The 25318-nt window shown below is 37.6% G+C and overlaps 1 protein-coding gene and 1 pseudogene across 3 annotated transcripts; both read right to left on the minus strand.

Moving 5' to 3' along the window:
- On the minus strand, nt 1-25309 carry LOC129438980 (uncharacterized). Of its 3 annotated transcripts, none has more exons than XM_073865786.1 (3): nt 23850-25309; nt 966-988; nt 1-879 (listed from the first exon to the last, which is right to left on the minus strand). In XM_073865786.1, the coding sequence occupies exons 2-3, from the start codon at nt 975-977 to the stop codon at nt 16-18; spliced, it is 876 nt and encodes a 291-aa protein (XP_073721887.1). In that variant the 5' UTR covers nt 978-988; nt 23850-25309; the 3' UTR covers nt 1-15. The 3 variants fall into 3 exon arrangements, with proteins under 3 accessions (XP_073721887.1, XP_073721886.1, XP_073721884.1); XM_073865785.1 differs by having other exon boundaries at nt 966-1022; nt 23850-25295; XM_073865783.1 differs by lacking the exon at nt 23850-25309 and having other exon boundaries at nt 966-1230.
- Nucleotides 1529-25318, minus strand: part of LOC141349265 (uncharacterized) — a 29908-nt pseudogene continuing 6118 nt past the window's right edge.

Raw genomic sequence — 25318 nt, forward strand, 5'->3', positions numbered from 1 at the left:
TTATTGGAAGTTTTATTACATTTTTGTTCCTGAAATCCACCCTTTTGATGGGATCAGAATAATCCTAATTTTTGGGATCAAACAAATCCCAATCTTACTAAAATGTTTTGACCAACACAAAGTGACGATCTTATCCAGATCAAAACCTAGATTGGATTTTGTGATCCAATCCAAATTCAGAATCCATTTTTTTGTTTTGAACAACCCATTTTGAAATTTTGATCTAATCCGATAGCTGAAATCCAAATGGATTACTTTTGAACAACTGGCCCAAGGAGACATACCTGATGGAATAAAATCATCATCTTCCTCGGTGCGATCTTCCTCTTCTGTGGGTTCAGTTTTGATTTCTGTGGGTTCAGTTTTGATTTCTGTGGGTTCAGTTTTGATTTCTGTGGGTTCAGTTTTGATTTCTGTGGGTTCAGTTTTGATTTCTGTGGGTTCAGTTTTCATTTCTGTGGGTTCAGTTTTCATTTCTGTGGGTTCAGTTTTCATTTCTGTGGGTTCAGTTTTAATCTTCATCATGAGGTTTGTGCAGTCGATGAGTTTAACTGAACACATCTTCAGTTTGGTCTGCAGGATCTGCTGCTGTTCTCCAGCGTTACAGACAGAATCCAGAGACTCTGTGGAGGTTTGATCCTCCTGTAAGCTCTGTTTACTGTCACACACTGTAGTGTCCTGAGTGTCTGTGAGCTTTGACTCAGTATAACAGAGTAAAGTCAGACTGAGATCGGAGTCCTGTGTGTGTCTGGATTTCTCTTCAGAGAGTTTAGAGTCCAGCAGTGTCTGTGGTGTGCGGCTCTGATCTCTGCTCATCCACACTGAATCCAGACTCCCATCATCAGTCACATACACTGAAGATTCACAACAATCCATATCCTGACAACACAACACACACAAACAGTAAGATTAGAAATTATCTGATGTTGTCTGATTCAGGTAAATGATGTTTAAGCTGTACAAACCTCTCGATTCATTGCTAAATCTCCTCTTGACCTCAGCTTTGTCTCCAGTAACGCCACCTCTTTCTTCAGCTGAGATTTCTGTGATGAAATCATCAATATATCCAGCATGGACAGATCAGTTCATACTGATTTACAACCCACTCACCATCAACGTCTTAACACTTAAATGCACAGAAACAAGACTCTGTTTACACTCAATGAAACACGCAAGAGAGAAAAACACTGAGGATACACAAACACATCACACGCGCTCTTTCTTTCTTTCTTTAGTGAGTTTATTTGCGGACTAAAGAGCTGCAGCGCCTCCTGCTGTACTGGAGACAGAAGACGCTCACTGCTTTACAAGTGAGTATGAGGAGGCTGCAGATCTGGAGGCAGATTTACGGCTCTGTTGTTTCTGGTGTGTCAGTAGGTTGTACAGTGTGTACGAGCGTACACGATATAAGATAAACAGTGTAATGATCTGCACAAAATATTAAAATATACGTAGATATTCACTGTTGATTTAAACACTGCCTACAGGAGACGATTGAACTGCAACGGAATTTAGTGAACAATTACTAAAACAAATTATGGTCCCTCCCTTTATTAACAAGGGTTTTATTATGGTAAAAGTGTAGTAACCATGGTTTTTGTGTAGTGATTACTATCGGCAAAACCATGATTTTACTACACTAGTCAAGGTTTAACTATGATTTTTAAAGTGTTACTACAGTAACCATGTTTTTTGTTGTTGTAGTAAAACCATGGTTAATTTTCATTTTCTGATAAACTATTCTCTCTTGAATATGAAAATGAAACTTGCAGTTGAAGTATAAAGCCTTATTTTCATCTGTAAAGATACCTGTACAATGACATTCTTCCTTTTTTCTTACCACATCACATTCAACTGTGATTGTCATAATAATAAAGTAAAAAAAAACTGTTATACAATATATGGTATCCGTGCAGTGAAAGTGTGACAAACTTGTCAAGTACGCAACCTAAACTCAAATAGTGGTGTTCCTCTCAGCAGCAGTCTTTACTCCTCTCTACAAACTCTTGCAATTCATTTCCATTGTGCTACCACATCATACTGTGCATCTGGACAAGATGATATCAATGCAATAACAGGTCCTTTAACTTTCCTAGAAAGAATAAAAAGAATGACAAAATACTGAATAATTATGTAAACTGTCATTTACCAGCCCAGAGAAAAAACCTATAGCAGAAGTCAGGAAATCATAAAAATGATAAATGTGTTAATTCATGTTGTTTTTCATATTTTATTAACACTATTGTAGTTATGAACAGTTTGTTAGCTCCCGGACACATACACTTTTTAACAGCTTGGCACCTAAAATGCAAATTTTAAGGCACTGACATCATGTCAGGTCATCATGTGGGCCGCAGACGCTGATAGTTTAAGATGTTCGGTCAGACGTTCAATTAGTTCAAAGGAAGATATTTTGAGGATCGGTTTCTAATCAAACTGATCGTGAGCCCTATTAAAAAAACTATGAAAGTGAATGGAGCTCATAAATGTTTTAATTTCGAAACATTCCTCAAAATATCTTACTTTGTGTTCACCAGAACAAATACATTTATACAGGTTTGTAACAACATGAGAGTGAGTAAATAGAAAGAGAAAGTATTTTTCTGCAATAATGATCATAATTTGATTATTTGTTCTTACTATTAACGGGGCTTTTTAACAATATTTAAAACTTTATACGTTAAAAGTTTTTGGTGTCATAACCGTATTATATCACTGGTGCGTTACAAAGTTTGACTGTTAATAAACTCTTCCCACAAACATTACAGTGTTAAGGTTTTTCTCCAGTATGAACTCTCTGATGAGATTTTAAATGACCTGACTGAGAAAAAGTCTTGTCACACTGAGAGCATTTAAAAGGTTTTTCACCTGTATGAATTCTCTTGTGATATAGTAATGTAGACCCTTGACTAAAACTCTTCCCACAGACACTACAGTGATAAGGTTTCTCTCCAGTATGAACTCTTTCATGGGTTTTTAAGCTACTTGAACAAGTAAACGTCTTGCCACACTGAGAGCATTCATAAGGTTTTTCACCTGTATGAATTCTCTTGTGCTTTAATAATGTATGCTTTACACTAAAACTCTTCCCACAGACACTACAGTGATGAGGTTTCTCTCCAGTATGAACTCTCTCATGAACTCTTAAATGAGTTGAATTAGTAAAGCTCTTTCCACATTGAGTGCAGACGTAAGGTTTCTCTCCAGTGTGAACTCTCTGATGGACTCTGAATTTAGATGAACTAGTGAAGCTCTTTCCACATTGAGCGCAGACGTAAGGTTTCTCTCCAGTATGACGTCTCTGATGGATTATCAGTTGACATTTATGACCGTAACGTTTATCACAGTGTGAACACTGATAGAGTTTCTCTTTAATGTGAGTAATCTGGTGTGATTTTAATGAACCTGAATCCCTAAAGGTTTTGTCACATTCACTGCACTGATACGGTCTCTCATTGGTGTGTGAATGCACATGTCTCTTCAGATTATATTTACAGCTAAATCTCTTCTCAAAGTGAGGACACTCGTAAGGTTTTTCACCTGTATGAAGTCTTTGATGAACTTTAAGATTGTGTTTGGTTCTGAAGTATTTTCCACATTCAGTGCAGTTAAAAGGCTTTTCATCACTGTGTGTCCTCATGTGATCATTTAGATCAGAGGAAGAGACAAAACTCTTCCCACATTGCTCACAGTGAAACTGCTTCTTCTTCTTCTTCTCTCTGTGGTCTTTTGAATAAAGTTTCTTCTCTTGTAAGGTAGTAAAGCTGATCTCAGATCTGGTGAAGTGTTTCTGTTCTGTGTGTTTTCTCTCATGTCTCTCTAAATGTCTCTGTGAGCTGAATGTCTTTCCACAGGTGATGCAGGAAAGAGTTTGTGCTGTCAGTCGCTCTTTTGACGTTGAGGACGTTATTTCTATATCCAAACATGAATCGCTCTTCACACCTGAAAGAAACATGAAACAATTAAATTGTCTTTTCACTCTTATTTACACAAAGAAGGATGAAGAATTGAGATTCTGTATCTTTTTCTAGATTCACACATAAGACAGAAGTCAGGTGTCAGTCCTGTTATTACAGCTGGGTCATTGTTAGTGATGGAATATTTAAAGCGAGGGTTCGGACTGGAGCGCATGTCTAGAATAAATGGATATGGGTGTGCGATATGACGATATCGTGAACGATTAAAATGTCTCTACGATCTACTTTTTCGGAAACATCATTTTATCCGTGCCTTCATCAAGTACGTGACAATGGGGCGTCCACGGAGCTTTCAAAGTATTGACTGTGTACCGAGTCCGACACATACGCAATACAAATTATTGTTTAATCAAATTATTACTCTACCAGGCCATCAGGGCATCACTGATGTGCAACATTTACAGTAAATAAAAAAAATTAGGATAAGTGAAGAAAAGTAGCCAATCCACCATTGCAAACAAAGTTTAGAACAAACAAAAAACAGGAATCAAACATTAGGGTGACAAAAATGCTCCACAGCTTTTTTTCTTGGAAGAATTAAAAATTAAAGAAGAGAAAATAACAGTGAGTGAGTTTACATGCACAGTCTTACACCAATTATGCTTAATAAACTGATAACGTGTGGGGTTATGTAAACGCGTAAAACTGTTTTCCTTTATCGGGGAAGGCCCATAAACGGCGTAAGCAAAAACCGATCGGCACAGGTCGTTTTTTTGCTCATTACGCCGATTCGCGTGGCATGTAAACACCTTAACCGGCTTTCTCACGGTTTTGTCCATGTGCGCATGTCTCCGCTTATGAAAGATAAACGTCAGATGCGGAAGTAAGCGCAAAGTAACATATAAAAGTCTCAGCTCGACTAAGGCCCTGTTTATATTAGAGCATTTGCTTTTTAAAACAACATTTTAAAATGAAAACGATCCTCGTTTATACTGGCATTTTAAAAAGAATCTTCATCCACACTATACACCACCATAAATGCATGAAACATGACCATTCACGTAACTGAGCATGCGCATAAAAGTGTAAAATAACTTATTCCTCTAATAATAGCTTACCTTTGCGCGTTTATGCAGCCTAGGGGTGTGCAATATTGAAAAAAATTCATACCTGGGTCCTTTGCTGGCAACTATAACAGACACTATTTTTGAACCTATAAAAATGTGTTTGGGAAAGTCTTATACTGTTCTAGCTCCCCCCTACAACATAGTAATATGATTAATAGGTTGATTTTGATTTTATAACTAAACAGAAAGGTCTTTATGATTTAAAAAAAGCATTAAGTGAACAGTACTAAACGAACTTGAAGCAAAAATAAATTTCAGCAAATGCAAACTTCAATCAAACATAGTACAAGATGAAGTATTGCTTTAGCCTACAGAAATGCTTATTGCATTAATTTTTAAAAGTGTGCAAGGTCCGTGCACGTCCTACGCTAGCAACACAGAAATAGCTAAAAGCGCAAGCGGCTAAAGGAGCATTAAATATTAATGACGTTGAGTTTATTGTTTTTATTAATTATATTCACAAAACTTATTAACAAAACATTGATTAAAATTAAGAGACAAATTATCTGAAACAAAATTCGACACAGAGGTAATTGATTTATGATCAAATGATCATTTTAGGGTGAACTAACCCTTTAAGCCTACATACCTGTTGCTCAATAAGTATTAAAGATATCCTAAACTGAAAACCCAAAATAGGTGCTCCCAGTTAAAAATATTAAAAACACAACAATAACTAGATATTAAAGTTTGAAGACAAACTTTATGTTGGCTTGAAAAAGCGTGGCCTGAACAGTTTCACAGGATACACGTAAAGTTAAGACGTTCAATTTAGTCTAGCTGGTTGTTTGCATGATTAAGAATGAATACAGTTTGATTTATCATGAAGACAGCATGACTGGAATGAAGTTAGCATGAAGTTAGCATGATTAGCATGAAGCTAGCATGATTAGCATGAAGCTAGCATGATTAGCATGAAGCTAGCATGATTAGCATGATAAGCATGAAGCTAGCATGATTAGCATGAAGCTAGCATGATTAGCATGAAGCTAACATGATTAGCATGAAGCAAGCATGATAAGCATGACGCTAACATGATTAGCATGAAACTAGCATGATTAGCATGAAGCTAACATGATTAGCATGAAGCTAGCATGATGCTATCATGATTAGCATGAAGCTAGCATGATGCTAACATGAAGTTCGCATGATGTTAGCATGAAGTTTGCATGATTAGCATAAATAGCATGAAACTAACATGATTAGCATGAAGCTAGCATGATGCTAGCATGATTAGCATGAAGCTAGCATGAGGTTAGCGTGATTAGCATGAAGCTAGCATGATACTAGCATGATTAGCATGAAGCTAGCATTAGGTTAACATGATTAGCATGAAGCTAACATGATTTAACATGAAGCTAGCATGATTAGCATGAAGCTAGCATGATGCTAACATGATTAGCATGGAACTAGCATGATGATAACATGATTAGCATGAAGCTAGCATGATGCTAACATGATTAGCATGAAGTTAGCATGATGTTAACATGATTGGCATGAAGCTAACATGATCAGCATGAAGTTCGCATGATTATCATGAAGCTAACATGATGATAGCATGATTAGCATGAAGCTAGCATGATGTTAGCATGATTAACATGAAGCTAACATGATTTAACATGAAGCTAGCATGATTAGCATGATGCTAGCATGATTAGCATGAAGCTAGCACTAAGCTATCATTAGGTTAACATGATTAGCATGAAGCTAACATGATTTAACATGAAGCTAGCATGATTAGCATGAAGCTAGCATGATGCTAACATGATTAGCATGGAACTAGCATGATGATAACATGATTAGCATGAAGCTAGCATGATGCTAACATGATTAGCATGAAGTTAACATGATGTTAACATGATTGGCATGAAGCTAACATGATCAGCATGAAGTTTGCATGATTATCATGAAGCTAACATGATGATAGCATGATTAGCATGAAGCTAGCATGATGTTAGCATGATTAACATGAAGCGAACATGATTTAACATGAAGCTAGCATGATTAGCATGATGCTAGCATGATTAGCATGATGCTAGCATGATTAGCATGAAGCTAGCACTATTTAACGTGAAGCTAACAAGATTTAACATGAAGCTAGCATGATTTAACTTGAAGTTAGCAAGATATAAGCCGTTTCTCAATATGCGTTCTTGTCTGTACTTGCGTTCTTGTGGACTTGTGAAACGTCATCAGTCGCGGCCCAAGTACTGTTCCAATTCAAAGTTCGCATCAAGCCCAAGTTCACATAAAATCCCCGGATGTGTTCTTGATCCGCCCATTTTATCGAGGATGCATCAGAGGAGACTTGTGTGGACTTATGACAGCGAAGTTTCCCAGAATGCATTTCGCGTCAGGAGTTCGTTCTTCCGAGTCTGAACTTGCAAGTTCGAACTACGAAGGACACAAGTCCGAGTTTGGCGTACTTGGTATTGAGAAACTGCCATAATATGATATTAGCATAAAGCTAGCATGAAACTAACATGACTTAACATGAAGCTAACATGACCCAAAGACCCAACCCCCATGTCTCTATGATGTTCAGATCCAGAGATATAAGGCTTTGTTTATTATGTTGCTAGGGTGCTCATATTTGGTTGCTAGGGTTGATATTAAGACTAATTGGATGCCCGAGTAAAATGACTCCACCCCTATGTCTCTATGACACTCTGGTGTAAAGATATCCATCTGGGCTTTTTATAATGGTAGTCTATGGGAGATGTTGCTAGGGTACCCAAAATTGTTGCTAGGGGTGTGGCTTAATAGCTCTGGGGTAATCCTAAGAGACTAATTGGATGACTGAGTAAAATGAGCCCACCCCCATGCCTCTACGACACTCAAAAATGAAGATATTCCATCTGGGACGCTTTTATTCCCTAATATGGGCATGTTTCCTGCCCCATTATAAGTCAATGGGAAATTTTGGGGGCCTATTACACCCCAGGGGTACAGCTTACACCATATTGTGATGTATGTTCTTACAGAGCCTGTCAGGCTCCTTAAATGTGGTAAGCCACAAGTTTCTACAAGCTTCTCACTCGCAGCTATGACCCGTCAAAGTTTGTCTCCATGTTAAGTTAATGGGAATTTTGGGGTGTTTGAACGCCCGGTTTAGGAATTCGGAAGGTCCCATCAGTTAGAAAAGATATAGCACACTAAGTCAGACCAGTCTGAAGGTCTGTGGAACACTTGGTGCATGTAGCTTTAAAGCTCTAGGACGAGTTAGTGTCAGAAATTTTGGGGTGCTAAGAAGAATAAGATATAAGTTTAAACACAATAACAGTATGTTGGCTTTTTCAAGCCAACATAATTAAGGAGACATACCTGATGAAATAAAGTCATCATCTTCCTCCGTGCGATCTTCCTCTTCTGTGGGTTCAGTTTTGATTTCTGTGGGTTCAGTTTTGATTTCTGTGGGTTCAGTTTCGATTTCTGTGAGTTCAGTTTTGATTTCTGTGGGTTCAGTTTTAATCTTCATCATGAGGTTTGTGCAGTCGATGAGTTTAACTGAACACATCTTCAGTTTGGTCTGCAGGATCTGCTGCTGTTCTCCAGCGTTACAGACAGAATCCAGAGACTCTGTGGAGGTTTGATCCTCCTGTAAGCTCAGTTTACTGTCACACACTGTAGTGTCCTGCATCGTCTAAACACTAAAATACACAGAGACAAGACTCTGTTTACACTCAATGAAACACGCAAGAGAGAAAAACACTGAGGATACACATCACACGCGCGCTCTTTCTTTCTTTCTATAGTGAGTTTATCTGCGGATTAAAGAGCTGCATCGCCTCCTACTTTACTGGAGAAGGCGCTTCTTCTTCAGTGGTTTTACTGACAGTTTACGAACAATGTGCATTACCGCCATCTTCTGGAGTGTGGCGTAAACTCCTTGGAAAATAAATAGACGGTATGCACCTTTGGCGAAAGTGCCTGCGCGGTTACGCCCATGAGTGGCAAAAAGACAGAGCGCAGAATTTGAGTATAGAATCTGGGAAAAAGCTGTTGTGCGATAGACTGTACTAACAGATTTAACAAGAATTCGGATCTGTCGTTTTACAGACTACCAAAAAAAAACACACCAAAAAAACACAAGGAGAAGTTAATAGATCATTCATGCCAACGTCCACTGTCCACAGGTGGGTTGATAAGTTGTTATGGTCACTATCAAGCAGAGGTTTACTTTCTACTTAAAAGTATTTTTTCAAGTATTGTATTTTATCTGTGTTTTTCTTTGGAAACATACCAAAGCATATTATCATGTCTATTAAATTTCATAAATACAAGTTTTTGTCTTCTCGCGGTTCAATTGAAAAAATTAAATAATAAAACACCTCTGACACTTCTGAGTGTAAGTACAAATAGGGCATGTGTGCTGCACAGTTTAAGCCCTTTCTGTGAACGTGTGCATGCCATTTATTATTTATTTCATCATTTCCTGTTTTCTATTATTTCTTACTTATATTTATAGCCTACGTGTTTGTTCTAAAACTTTTATGTTTACATACAAATTAATATGCATATGCCTGTTTATATATGAATCACTTCACGATTGTGTTTGTGTGTTATATGTATATATTTATTAAGTATGTAAACATAATAATTTTAGAACAAACAGGAAGAAGAAATAGGCTAAGATATAAGGTAAAAAGAAATAATAGACAACGGAAAAATTATGAAATATTTAATAAATGGTGATATTCCTTCATAGTATAACCCATTCAAAACTTAATCTTTCTAAATAAATTATGAATGTAATGTGATGAAAACGCTATAAGAAACACATAGGGAACAGACTTCAACAACAGGTCCTTTAGCTTTCCTAGAAAGAATAAAAAGACTGACAAAATACTGAATGATTATGTATACTTTAATTTACCAGCCCAGAGAATAAGCCTATAGCAGAAATCAGGAGACGTAATCATTGTAAAAATGAACAAAGCATTTATTATCTGAACAGTTCCTTTTCCAGTGTTTTTTATACCAAGCAAAGTTAATTGACAATTAATGACATTATGGTCCCAAGACATTAAGACTTTAAACCTATTTGTAAAATCACATAGCACACAATATACAATAAACAAGTTTGACACATAACAAAAGAGTTTATAAAAGAGACAAATGTGTTATATAAATAATAAATCTGTAAATAAAATATGAAAAACAACACAAATTAATACTACTCTATATAGTTCTGAACAGTTAATTTGCTTCCGGACACACACGCTGTTTAATAGCTTGGCACATTACCTCATAAAAACCCAGCTACTTTTAAGACGATGACGTCATGTCATATCGTCATGGGTTGCACATGCTGCTAGGCACTAAAATTTCAAGACGTTTGGTCAAACGTTCGATTAGCCATTTGTCAATTGGACGTTTATTTGCACATTTTATCCGCCATATGGATAACCTGCCATAGATTAATAGTAAAGCGGCATTACCTGGGGCCTCATTTATAAAATGCTGCATAAAATCCATCCTACTGCTGCGTCCGAAAACTCAAGGCAGTGACTCGTTGCCTCGCTGCCTCATGAGAAAATGACTTCGGAGGCATGAAGGTAGCTCAGAGAAAGACTATCAGACACACTTCTAGGCAGCATGTTTGAAATTTAAACAGAGAGCGCCTTTGTGATAACTAATCACATATTTGAATACTAATTTCTCGCTAGAAATGCAATTAAAAGGTGTAAAAAGTGAAAAAATACTTTTATTTACACTAAATTGGTGGTCCAGTCGCGTCCTTGGCCGCCATTTTATTTTTTCGAACTCGACCAATCACATTCTTAATGTACGTCCACGCATAGGTATCTCAGGAGACAGGAAGTAAACCAAACATTGAATTCGGACATGCCTTGCTGCCCTGGAAAGCTGCCTCAGAAGGCAGCATTTTAGAGTTTTCAGACGCAGCCTACATTTGATCTTACAATCATTTAATAAAAATGCGTACGTGTGATTCATAAACCGAACGTACACGCAGAAAACGAGCGTACCCCTTTCAAATCTATAAATCGCAAATGAAGTTGAACTTGTGCGCGCAGCCGAGCAGTTTCAGATCTTTGCCTTTAAATAATGCGTAATTAATGTCAGACATAAAAGAGCCCTTGTCAATGTTTAAACCCAATTTCAAACAGCAAGAATGGCTTATTTTCCAAAAACCTGCAGCAATCGGACAAGCAAAAGTGTGTACCTCTGCTCAGACCCTGACGTGGCGCCAAGCACATTTCCATGTCAAAGACAGTTTTTATAAATATGGACTTTCCCATGGATTTTTGGGTACGCACACTTTACGATCAAATCTGTGCATACACACGCTTTATAAATGAGGCCCCTGCTTTCTGAACCGGCTGCCGCTTTACTGACGAGATGCGCGAGACAATCCCATGCGATTTATCATGCAGCCCTCTTTTTAAGTTACATTATTAAGCCAGAGAAAACTAAAATTATATATTGTAAATGAATATGTGATGCTAACGGGTTGTTTTGTAATGCTAAAGTCTTTAGTAGCCACAAGTTTAGATAAAATATCTGTTGGAAATCAAACTTTTTTTTTTAAGTTACAGACACCGGCCCATTTAGGGTACAGAAACTAACATTTAGTTACCTCCATGGGTAACATTATTTCAAAACAGGTCTCAAAAAACAACACTTTCATAGAAATATTTTTTTTATTATGGAAGCGAATGGGGATCACAAATAGCTTGATTTCAAACTTTCCTCAAAATATCTTTCATTGTGTTCATCAGACACAGGTTTGTAACTGTTACAAACAACATGAAAGTGAGTAAAAAAAGAACATAAGGACATCATAACCTAAAATAAAACTTTCAAATATGGGACCTTTAAGTCATTTTTAGTCCTCCATAATACAGTACTGTTAGATTAATATAAAAACATGAGCAGCAGTTTTATTTCAATTGTTTGTTTGTTCTGTTCTATTTATCTGCAATATTCCTCATAATTAGAATATTTGTTCTTTTTTTACTATTAAGTTTTAACAATATTTAAAGGTGTCATAACCTTATTAAGGTCACTGGTGCTTAAAGCTCAAAGTTTGACTGTTGATGAACTCTTCCCAAAAACATTACAGTGTTAAGATTTCTCTCCAGTATGAATTCTCTGATGGGCTTTTAAGTTACTTGAACAAGCAAACGTCTTGTCACACTGAGAGCATTTGTAAGGTTTTTCACCTGTATGAACTCTGTTGTGCTTTAGTAATGAACCCTTTACACTAAAACTCTTCCCACAGAGACTACAGTGATAAGGTTTCTCTCCAGTGTGAACTCTCTGATGGGATTTTAAGTAACCTGACTGAGCAAACGTCATGTCACACTGAGAGCATTTGAAAGGTTTTTGTCCTGTATGAACTCTCTTGTGATTTAGTAATGTAGTCTGTTGACTAAAACTCCTCCCACAGACACTACAGTGATAAGGTTTCTCTCCAGTATGAACTCTCTGATGAACTCTTAAGTTACTTGAACAACCAAACGTCTTGTCACACTGAGAGCATTTGAAAGGTTTTTCACCTGTATGAATTCTTTTGTGATTAAGTAACTTATTCCAATGACTAAAACTCCTCCCACAGACACTACAGTGAAAAGGTTTTTCTTCAGTGTGAATTTTCTGATGATCTTTAAGATTTGGTTTGGTTCTGAATCCTCCCACACTGCTCACAGTGAAACTGCTTCTTCTTCTTCTCTCTGTGGTCTTCTGAATGAAGTTTCTTCTCTTGTAAGGTAGTAAAGCTGATCTCAGATATGGTTAATAGTTTCTGTTCAGTGTGTTTTCTCTCATGTCTCTCTAAATGTCTCTGTGAGCTGAATGTCTTTCCACAGGTGATGCAGGAAAGAGTTTGTGCTGTCAGTCGCTCTTTTGATGTTGAGGACGTTATTTCTATATCCAAACATGAATCACTCTTCACATCTGAAAGAAACATAAAACAATTAAATTGTCTTTTCACTCTTATTTACACAAAGAAGTGAGATTCTGTGTCTTTTTCAACATTCACACATTTAGACATGTAATAGACATGTCACAGTGATGGGATATTTGAAGCGAGGGTTCAGAGCGCATGTCAAGAATAAATGGGGGTGCCAGATGAAGCCCTGATTTGTGAGTGTTGTGGCGTTTTAGTGTCAGATAGATGTCAAGAGTAGGGGTGGCACGGTACATGAAAAAACATTTGAACAGTTTGGTTTGCTTGTCTCGGTTTGGAGCATGTGTGTTGCACGGTTCGACGCATGCACAATGTAGCCTCGTGCTCGTATGTTACCTGAAGCCTTGTATACCTTGTCTGGCTCCACAGCGCGAACCTCCATTTGGGTTTTTTTATACTCGACTCACCGACTGGGTGCCAGCGTGATGAGACGTCATGCTTGGCTATATTCACCTGGAACTTGTGCTTCTTGGATTGCGGAGCCGCGTGCAAAGTTACAAAATTTGACGTGCACACCGCCTAGTGAAATGGGGTCTTGCGCACTCAACCAACCACTCTGCGTCTTCTAATTTTTCATTTTTGCCGCGCACACCCTTGTGCTCGTGTGGACGCGTCAAGTACAAGGCTTAAAGCTACACTAAAGATGGCAGTTCAAAGAAAGACTAAGAAACATAATGTAATGCATGATTATTTGTGAGTAATCCATTATTTTGTAGAAGTCAAATGGACCAACATTATATACTGACCGCAAAATTATAATTTTATCATAAATCACTTACACCTGTGTCGTTCTAAACACCCAAGTGCTCCGATTGTCTTCACAACACATTGTTACATATTTTTGATAAAAACCATCAAACCATTTGGCTTCTGTCTGTCCCACTGACTTTAGTTAAGTTTCACGGTTCATTTCCTCAGAAAACAATGAAAAGACATTACCAAAAAGGTCCAACATTCGTTCAATAAAAATATTATAAAGTGATGAGAACACTGAGTTGCCAGCGTACAGACACAGAATACACCGGCAAGTAATATTGGCATTTATATGGGTTGTTTAAGTATTGTTTACAATGTTTGCATAACGGCTTAAATAAAAACATTGTCAACTACGTCAGCAAGGGCCTGTTTAAGAAAGGTGGTTAAGTGAAAACTCTGAGTTTTTTAACCCTGAAATGAGGAAAACTCAGAGTTTTCTGTTTCAAAATGAGAGGTAGGTTAAACCTAAGACAGCGGGGTAAGTCAAGCCTGTTTCAGAAGGAGGTAACTTATACTCAGAGTTTGTTTCCGCAGTAACTTACTCTGTGAACCTAACCTGGTCGGGAGTAGTGGTGTGTCGTTCATGAATGATTCGTTCATTTTGAACGAATCTTTAATATGACTCGGGACTACCGAGTTGTCTCAGAGAGTGATTTGTTCATTTTGTGTTGACCGCGCATGCGCATTGCGCAACATATGGGCTCTGAATCTGAAACAGAAATGATTAGTTCATCATTCTCTTGAGTCTCGAGTTCGGGACAGGTTCGAGTCTTTTGTTCTTCCTGTCAGTCCCATAGAGGCTACACTACCAGTACCGGAAAGAGAAATGATTAGTTCACCTTTCGAGTTCGGGTTCGGTTGGGTCAGAGTCTTTCGTTCTTCAATAAGATGGAACTTTAATTTTTCAAATAATGTTTTTGCACATATTTTGTATTTAATTTACTAAATATAAAACAATATAGGATACATTCAGACGCAATCAATAATACGAATCTAATGTTGTATTTAATGTGATATACCAGCGGTCACGTGACATAAGGACTCGGACCCGGCCGAACCCGATCTCAAGACTTGAATGAACTAATCATTTATCTTTCCGGTACTGACAGCATAGCCTCTATGAGGCTGACAGGAAGAACGAAAGAGTCGAAATCGTCCCGAACTCGAGAGAATGATGAACTAATCATTTCTCTTTCCGGTCCTGTGCTGTATATCATACGGCACAGCCTGGCCGAACACAGAGAGTCAGTAAGACAGTGACGAGTTGACAACTAACATCTGTAAGTTAGACACGAGAGGAGGCGTACAAATGTGATAAATATGGAGTTCCGTTTCTTATATTTTGGCTTTGGCTGCATTACCATGACTTGTACACGAGGACTGACTTAGGAGTAAGCTAATAATTTCTATCTCTTGTGTATGTTTCAGAGCTTGTGTCAAGAAATAATGAAATAAGGATTTTTATTTCTCATAACTTGTTAGAAATGTCATATTTGTTTGCATAAGTGGTTATTTTGGGGTAATTTGTGAAATTATAGGTAATCATATTTTAAATGAACGAAAAGAACGAAAAGACTCAAAAAAAGATTCGTTCATTTTGATGAACGAGATTCAAAGATCCGAATCAGAAAAATGATCCGAACTTCCCATCACTAGTCGGGAGCAGGTTTTATCCTGTAAACTCAGAGTTTCTTGTGGTCTCCTCCCCTTTTTTAAAGGAGCAGCGGTGTTTAATCTTGTTAGTTGCTTTAGTACATTCAATCATTGGGCACATTTTTATTATGAACACTGTAAAATATTTTAAGCTGTCTTTAAGTTATAATTAAATTGCCAGTGCAAACCATTTTAACTTACGACTTTATATTTTTATATATTACACTAAACTTTCAACTAAAAAATTCAAACAGTAAATTGAAATGACTTGTAAAGCTAATATGATATACTTAGATGCATAGACCGTCTAGGTCAGAGGTCCCCAACCACCGGGTCGCGACCCAGTACTGGGTCGTGGACAAGTTTCCACCGGGTCGCAAGAACGTCCCGAAAAAATTTGTATAATAGCCACGTAATAGCTTAATCGGGTATTTTGTACTGTAAGAGCCGACTTCAAATAACATCAATCATTTCCACTTTTGAACAGAGCTGCGCTCTCTCTCTTTTTCTCCGCCCTCTCTCTCTCTCTACCAGCGCATCAGTGATCACATTGCTGTCATTAGAGTTTGAGCATACAGTACTTCTAAAACACAATCGATCAAAGAATTGCGGAGGTATGACTTTATGAATCATTTGCAAATGTACGTCGCAATGATGTACATATGCGACGACGTTCAAATGTGTGACAGCGCAAATGACTGAAAAGTAATTATTTTATTCTTCTATAAAACAACTTCAGTATTATCCATCGATCATAGCACCATGATCAAAATAAACTATTAGGCTAATAATATTTTAACGGCTACACTTTTAACGTAGGTTTGAAAGGAACCTAAACTTGTCAATCATCATAATCATGGTAAACGTGAGTCTCCGTGCCTCTGCGCCCAGCCGCAGATCTTCTGGCATCTCTCCTCCTTCACTGCATTTTTCTTCTCTTCTGTTACTTGGAATTGGGTCTCGAGCCCGACCAAAATTCGAGCTGCCTTCGAGAACAGCAAGGCAAGTTTGTTTAGGTTCCATTAATTATTAAGACTAAATGGGCAGCCAAACTAGTAAAAACAATGAAAGTAAAAAACAATCCGCCAAAATATGGTTTTACACGTCTATAGAAAATATACTATAGCCTAAATAAAGCAATTATTAATTTTCCTAATGCATGGTTGTTATCTTTACTTCCGTTTAAAACGTAAATTTCGAAAAGGAGGATTTTCAGCACGTTTGAACAACAACTCTTCGAACCCCCCCAATCTCCCCCCCCCAGTCCGCGAAATTTTTTTAAAGCTGAAACCGGTCCGTGGTGAAAATAAGGTTGGGGAACCCTGGTCTAGGTGACTAAAATGTCATGTACTTTTATAGAGAATCCTGTAGATGATGATTGGATGGTTGCATTCATTTGTAGAAAGTTAGATTTATGTCGTGAGAGGATTTTGAGACCCCGAGTGGTTTTTTGTCATATCCACTTACATTTATGTGAGGAAAATTATACTTTTTTTGCAGTCATTTTAGATATATAAATATCCTTATATGACTAATATCAGTCTTTGTGGTGCTCTTACATCTATACAGTTGCCTTGACATTTCTTACGTATCCACTCGTCATTATCGCTGGTCTAGTGGGTAGTGCTGTGTGCAGTAGTTAGGGCAGATGTACTGTCGGCGATCGGAGTTCGAATCCTGGCCCTGCGAGTTTTTTTTATTCATGACAAACATTTGTAAAGTTCATAGCCTTATATGACAAAGTATTATGCTTAATTTCATTTTTAGCTGAGCTGCTGTCATCTTTTTGTCCATGAGATTGCATCTGCATGTAAATGAATATAATAACGTACAGTCCTAAGTTTATTTACTTCGGATATTTTAACTGTGATGAAAAATTAAAGGTGACATAGAATGGTTGAACGGAGTATTTATCCTTGTTCTGTGATGTGACATGTAGACAAAAACTTTTTTGTTTGGGTCTGTAATGCCTTAGAAGCTTCCTAAAAACCTCTCTCAGATAGCTCTATTAGGTTGGGGGATTTTAAACAAGTGGTTTGCACCTATTTGGCTCCCCCTACTGGCTTAACTTGCAATCTCATTACTGATTGGCTGACTTTGCTGCCACTCAAAAAATGTAGCCAATTATTTTAAAGTGGAGGGGCAGGGAGATGCCTGTGATGTCATAACAAGCATCAGTTTTTCAGATTGGGCCGTTTTCTGGCTGACATTTCGAAAAGAGGAATTTCTATGAGACTGAGATGTTTAACATGTTTAGCACTTTTTGTATGTTTGTGAATGTGGGTAGACTACCATATTCAACAAAGACAAGGTAGAAATGGTTTTTCATTCTCTGTCCCCTTTAAATGTACGCATTTACTAGAGTAGCAATTTACAAAAACAACTCTTTTCTTTGGTGTACACTTGCAGTAACACTTTCAGTTTTAGTAGTAAAAAGGATTAAGACCTCTTTGTCACGTGGTGTTGCCATGGTAAATCGTAATATCTGAGCTTCATCGATGATGGCTTTTCATTGTGGCTGTGCATGCGCTTAACTCAGAGTCAACCTACTCAGAGTCGATTGAACTAACTCAGATCAACTGTTCTGTAACCGAAAACTCAAGAGTTTACTATCTCAGAGTAAGTCAACTCAGAGTTCAAGTTTAAACTCAGAGTTGGTTGAACCTCCTTATTGAAACGGGCCCCAGGTGATGTGTCGTAGTCTGCTCATGAACAACCAAGGAGGAAAAACAAATTATTGAATAAAATGATTTGTTTTGGTTTCTCTGCATACAAAAGTTTTCTTTTCACTTCATAATTTTATTATTGAATGACTGATGGACCTTTTTTGGCTATGTCTTTCATAATTTTCTGGGGGAAAGAATTGTGAAACTTACTGAAGTCAATGGGACCACCAAACACTTCCATGTTTTCCCTATTTAAAGACTGTTGCGTGAGAGTAGTTACACGAGTAAGTATGGTGGCACAAAATAAAACTTTTGTTTGGACATTCAAGAAGCGCTGTACAAAGATTAAAAGTGCACGCACCGAAAGAAGATAGAACTGTGTTAATTCATCTAAGTTGAGGTAAAAACATAGTAAAATATTGAAAAACGGTGGTGTTTTCCTTTAAAAAAAAAAGTAGTTTAGGACCAGAGATGTATAGTAACGAAGTAGAACTACTTCACTACTGTACTTAAGTACTAAAAGACAGTATCTGTACTCTACTGAAGTATTATTTTTTTCTCCTACTTCCACTTTTACTTCAGTACATTTTTTCTTTGAGTTTAATACTTTTACTCCAATACATTTTTTATGTGCTGCATAGTTACTCGTTACTCTCAAATGTTACGAATCATGGTCACATGGTGGTCTGAACCAATTGGAGATAGTAAAGGGCGACCCCTCCCAACCTCTCACTCACAAATATGAGCCAGGGTTGTTGACAAATGTGAAGCGAAGAGAGAACCAAAGTGCGCGAAAAAAGACAGAGAGAGAGAGAATGCGCAAGAAAGGGCGAGTGTGCGCGAAAGAAGGAAACCTAAATTCAATGAAACACCTTGTACCTTTACCTATTACCATTTTATCGACTAATATTTCATTAATTCTGAATTCTCTATCGCCATATCAGTTAAATTAATCTGAATTATCTGAACATTCATGTCCTTGTACTCCTGCTACAGCCAAAGGAATTGTAAGTGTCCTTTAGCTTAAACATTTGAAATAATATAAACAATATTATATTCAAACTTTTGACTGTTTTCTTTAATTACTACATCACACAATATAGACGGTGGGCCGAGGCTCCGTATCTGCTTTACTTTTCGAAATGGATGATCCCCATGGAGGGAGAACCTGAATTTGTAAAGTTTGGAAGGTTGTTTTATTCTCAACGATATGAAAAGTGTTGCCACTCGCATTTATTGCACATTTTCCCCCGAAATGATAAAATGTCCCCGTAAATATGCAGGCAAACGCGGTTGCCTACTATATCAGTCGAACCAATAGAGCGGCAAGATACTGACAAAAGATTATTATTAACCAATCAGACGTTGGTTAGTAGAACAGCTGTTACACGGATTCAGACACGAGCTGCAGCGGAATTGACCATCGCCAAGGACATTCTTTGTGTGATTGTAAGTATTCATTTGATTTAATTGATATCTATTTAAAATGTTTGTTGTGTACATTGGTTTGTTCAAACGTATGTATGCGTCTCGTTAGTGTTGTTTTACGTAGGCGTAGACTAACGTTAACCGTTCCGTACAACAACGATGTTCCGTGCATATTAACTTTTACCGCCGATCGGTCATACACAAAATATGTATATGTGTCGTGTTCATTTCTCTTACATCTCCGTTTAAGAGAGACACACCCCAGCCGAATGTTCTAGTAATATTTCATAAAGTTTGCGCCCACTGCGCTTGAAAATGACCGGTGGGCAAGCCACACTTCGACAGCTGCTGGGGTGTGTAGACAACTAACGTTAGAGCAGCGAAAATGTACATTTTTATATAATTTATGCTTTTCACAGTATTATAGTTTTTATAAGCTGCAATGTTTACTCCCTCTGTTTCTTCCACAGTTTTTTTTAAAAAGTACATTTAGCTTTGACAGTCAAAGTTCACGTTGTTAACAGCCTCTCCTCAATGACTGTTTTGCCGAAGTGCTTGTAACGTTACCCATTTGCATATGTGTGTTAATGTTCTTGTGTTTTTGTGTGGTGAGGTACCGGGTATAATCTCGATAGCACCCTTACGAAAATTAACCATGGTTTTATTGTGGTAAAAGTGTAGTAACCAATGTATTTTGTTGTATTGATTACTATCAGCAAAACTATGGTTTTACTACACTAACCACGATTTAACTATAAAACCATAGTTGTCAAAACAATAGTTATTTTGTGGTTACCATGGTTTTACTACAGTAACCATTTTTTTAACTGTAGAAAAACAATGGTTAATTTTTGTAAGGGCAGGTGAAGTGATACCTTGTTTTATACTGTTAATTTTATTTTAACCCCTTTACTGCTGTTTTTCTGAACCTTATACTTCTTATGTTTGCAGATATTGCAAGGTGTGGGGCCTGCTTGGATGTGTAAAGACCATGGGCTTAAGACCTCAGAGCCTGTGTTTTTACTGGCGTTGCCTCGCCATCCTCTGCCTCTACCACTAAAAAAGTGCAAAACAATAGGTTTAGGTTCTGCACATCACTGATTGAAGAAAAATGATTTGTAACTTTCAGCAGTGAAAAACTCATGCTACATATATTGTTTCCACCTGTTCCCTTAAGATGGATAATAAACCAATTTCACATTGTTTAGGGGTCTCATTTATAAAACTGTGCGTAGGATCCTTACTAAAAGTCTACGTACACACAAAAGCCAAAAATGGCATACGCAAAAAAATATTAAGACCTATAAAACAAAGCACTGTTCCCTTTATAAATCACAGATCACCTGCAAGTGTTCATACATAATACCTTACATTTATATAGCGCTTTTCTCAGTACTCAAAGCGCTTTACATATGAATGGGGGAATCTCCTCAACCACCACCAATGTGAAGCATCCACCTGGATGATGCGACGGCAGCCATATTGCGCCAGACAGCTCACCACACACCAGCTTATTAGTGGAGAGGAGACCCAGTGATATAGCCAATTAGTATGAGGGATGATTAGTAGGCCAATGGGCAAGTTTGGCCAGGATGCCGGGGCACACCCCTACTCTTTTCGAAGGACATCCTGGGATTTTTAATGACCACAGAGAGTCAGGACCTCGGTTTAACGTCTCATCCAAAGGACGGTGCTTTTTTTGACAGTATAGTGTCCCCATCACTATACTGGGGTGTTAGGACCCACACAGACCACAGGGTGAGCACCCCCTGCTGGTCTCACTAACACCACTACCAGCAGCAACCTGGTTTTCCCAGGTGGTCTCCCATCCAAGTACTGACCAGGCTCAGCCCTGCTTAGCTTCAGTGGGCAAGCTGTATTGGGCTACAGCAGGGGTGTCCACTCCTGCTCCTGGAGGGCCGCTGTCTCTGCATAGTTTTATTCCAACCCTAATCAAACACACCTGATCCAGCTAATCAAGGTCTTATAGGCAGACTAGATACTTTGAGGCAGGTGTGTTGAGGAAAGTTTTAGCTAAACTCTGCAGGACACAGGCCCTCCAGGACCGACTTTGGACATCCCTGGGCTACAGGGTGATATGGCTGCTGGGTAATCATGAATCATCCTCAGGTCCCACCCTGCAAGCCCATCTCTCATTAAGTTTTTTCTTTTATAGAACACAACCTTTGTGTGGGAACTGGTGTACGCACATTTCCAGCCCCGTTTTGTGCATACGCCAGTTCCCACACAAAGGTTGTGATCTATACAAAACCGAACTTAATGGGAGAATGGGCTTGCAGGGTGGGACCTGAGAATGATTCATGTATGAACAATTGCAGGTGATCTGTGATTTATAAAGGGAACAGTGCTTTGTTTTGTCTTAATATTTTTTGCCGTATGCCATTTTTGGCTTTTGTGCATACGTAGACTTTTAGTAAGGATTTATAAATGAGACCCCAGGTGTCTGGTTTTGTTGATAATAACGATGCCAATCATGCCATAATTGAAAAGGAAAATTTTGTAGGTTGTTTTTATTATATTACTGTTAATACACTGCATCTACATTTGTACTACTCTTATACTTTTACTACACTGCACATGTGTATGTATATACACTGTACATGTTGCCACCCCCCAGCGATTTTCTATGTAACTGTTATAATAATCTTAAACCATTTGTCTTTGATGCATTTTTGCTCTGCTATTTAAAGGCTACTGCTTAAACATTGCATATTTAATTTATACTACTGTAAACCATGCTACTTTCTTCACTGCATGTCTATACAATATACTACCAACCTTCCTTTGCAGTTTCTTCAATAAAAACTTCCTCTCTTCTCCTTTGTGCACTTTTTATCTTTGTGATATTTGTGAAATGGCTGTAGCACTGCCTGTGGAAGCTTGTGTTAGCTAGTTTGATTAACTTGTTTGTCGGTTCCTGGCTTTGTAACTTATATGCCTGTATTATTCTTGTGTACTGCTTTCTCTGCATTCAAGGTCTTTCCACAGAAACACTGATTAAATCGATTTCTGCCAACTTGTGCCTGTGAAGGGAATGGTGGGTCCACTACCCTCAAATACATGCATGCAGCACTTCATTTTTTGACATTTCTTTCCAGTAAACATGATAAAGCATGGAAAATAATTGTCTGTCTTGCTTTATGACGTTGTGTTTCCAAGCGATAACAGATATCAGAACGGTGTAAAAAAAAATAGAACGGTGTATTTATTAAAGATTACAAAAAAATGACAGGACATGACAAAGATGGTTACATAAAATAAAAACGGTAAGAATGGGCAACGTTACCTCTACATTCACATTTTGTGTCAAACTGAATATTAAAACTGCATTAGTGGCTAAAATTAGTTAACAAGTTCAATCTTTCCAGCAAAACTCGCCAGTTTGTTGACACGCGTCATCACTTTTCCACGCACGCTATTGGATGAAGGCAACAAATACGTCATGAACTTCGGACCCCAAACGTAGCTGCTTGCTCTATTCGCCGGGAAAATAATCTGGAGAAAGTTACCGATATTATAGTAATGTGCAAGGTGTGTAAGTGGCAAAATTTTTATTTGCTTTGTTGAAAAGCGTAGCGGTTACATAAAAAAAACTGGGTTATCCATCACAAGAGATCGTCTGATAACACGAAATCTCCCCTCGGCCCACCGTCTAATACTTGTACTTTTACTTTCAGTACTTGAGTAGTATATTTTAAAATAAACTACTTGCAATACTTAAGTACAAAGCATGTTTAATACTTTAGTACTTCCACTTAAGTGCTGTGCTTAAAGAGCACTTCAACTTCTACTCAAGTCACTTTTTTGATAGAGCACTTGTACTTTTACTCAAGTCTGGGTCGCTAGTACTTTATACATCTCTGTTTAGGACTAGTCTAATCCCTGTCCAGGAAACGCACCCCTTGATTAGTGAGTTTGTGACTGAAAACCCAAAACAGGTCCTCTCATGACAGTTAAAAATACAACAATAATTAAGGAGACATACCTGATGAAATAAAATCATCATCTTCATCAGTGCGATCTTCCTCTTCTGTGTGTTCAGTTTTGATTTCTGTTGGTTCAGTTTTGATTTCTGTGGGTACAGTTTTGATGTCTGTGGGTTCAGTTTTAATCTTCATCATGAGGTTCGTGCAGTCGATGAGTTTAACTGAACACATCTTCAGTTTGGTCTGCAGGATCTGCTGCTGTTCTCCAGCATTACAGACAGAATCTAGAGACTCTGTGGAGGTTTGATCCATGAAATGATTTGATGTTGTCTGATTCAGGTAAATGATGTTTAAGCTGTACAAACCTCTCGATTCATTGCAAAATCTCCTCTTGACTTCAGCATTGTCTCCAGTAACGCCACCTCTTTCTTCAGCTGAGAGATTTCTGTGATGAAATCATCAATATATCCAGCATGGACAGATCAGTTCATACTCATTTACAGCACATCTCATCATCAACGTCTCAACACTTTAATACACAGAGACAAGACTCTGTTTACACTCAATGAAACACGCACGAGAGAAAAAAACTGAGGATACACAAACACATCACACGCGCGCTCTTTCTTTCTTTCTTTAGTGAGTTTATCTGCGGACTAAAGAGCTGCAGCGCCTCCTGCTGTACTGGAGAGACAAGACGCTTACTGCTTACAATGGACTTACAATGGAGTATTCGTCTCAATTATGGCTAGAAATAATCACAAACTATTGTATAAAGTAATTACTAAAAGAAAAGAAGATATTGGAAATTAAATGCTGAAGAATAAAATCCAAACATCAAGCAAAGCCATAAAGATAGGACATTGTAGGACAAAGAGATTATGATCAGAAAAAAACCCCTTACGAAAATTAACCATGGTTTTACTACAGTTAAGACCAAAAAACCATGTTTACTGTAGTAAAACCATGGTTACCACAAAATAACTATGGTTTTGACAACCATGGTTTTCAAAAACCATAGTTAAACCATGGTTAGTGTGGTAAAGCCATAGTTTTGCTGATAGTAATCAATACACCAAAAAAATAAACATGGTTACAACACTTTAATCACAATAAAACCATGGTTTATTTTCGTAAGGTTTGTATTTTCAGTTCAGTTAGACGTCTGATCGACCAATGAACGGCTATTTGCACGTTTAATCCGCCATACACGGATAACCCGCCATAGATTAATAATAAGGCGCCATCACCTGCTTTTAGAACTGGCTGGTTATGTGATGCTAATGTGTTGTTTTGTAATGCTAAAGTCTTTTGGTAACAAGTTTTGATAGCCACAAGTTTTGATAAAATATCTGTTGGAAATCAGACGTTGTTTGTTTTCTTAAGTTACAGACACCGGCCCATTTAGTGTACATAAACTAAAATTTAGTGTACTTCCATGGGTAACGTTATTTCAAATGTGTATTTCACTCATAAAACAACAGTAAAAAAAACAGCACTTTCATAGTAGGAAAAAATAATACTATGGAAGCGAATGGGGATCACAAATGGCTTGATTTCAAACTTCCCTCAAAATATCTTCCCTCGTGTTCACCAGAACAAAGAAATTTATTTGTAACCACAAGGTTTGTAACATGAGATTGAGTAAATGATGACAGAATTTTCATTTTTGCGTGAACTATCCTTTTAAGGACATTCAAATATGGGACCATTAAGTCATTTTCCGTCCTCCATAATACGGTACTGTAGAACAATCTAAAAACATGAGCAGCACCGATTTCATTCTTTGATTATTTGCTCTTATTTCACTACTAAATTGTTTTTTAACAAAATGTAAATCTTTAAACAAGTTTTTGGTGTCATAACTTTAATTAATGGTGCTTTACAAAGT

This window comes from Misgurnus anguillicaudatus, unplaced genomic scaffold (assembly GCF_027580225.2).
Source record: "Misgurnus anguillicaudatus unplaced genomic scaffold, ASM2758022v2 HiC_scaffold_33, whole genome shotgun sequence".
In the NCBI taxonomy this organism is placed as follows: domain Eukaryota; kingdom Metazoa; phylum Chordata; class Actinopteri; order Cypriniformes; family Cobitidae; genus Misgurnus; species Misgurnus anguillicaudatus.

What these genes read in the sequence shown, in the direction of transcription:
- LOC129438980 (XM_073865783.1), bottom strand. Translation starts at nt 1,073, where the DNA reads ATGCTGGATATATTGATGATTTCATCACAGAAATCTCAGCTGAAGAAA. An exon ending in ATTTAGCAATGAATCGAGAG is followed by an intron (nt 880 to 965) that starts GTTTGTACAGCT and finishes TTGTGTTGTCAG; the next exon opens with GATATGGATTGTTGTGAATC.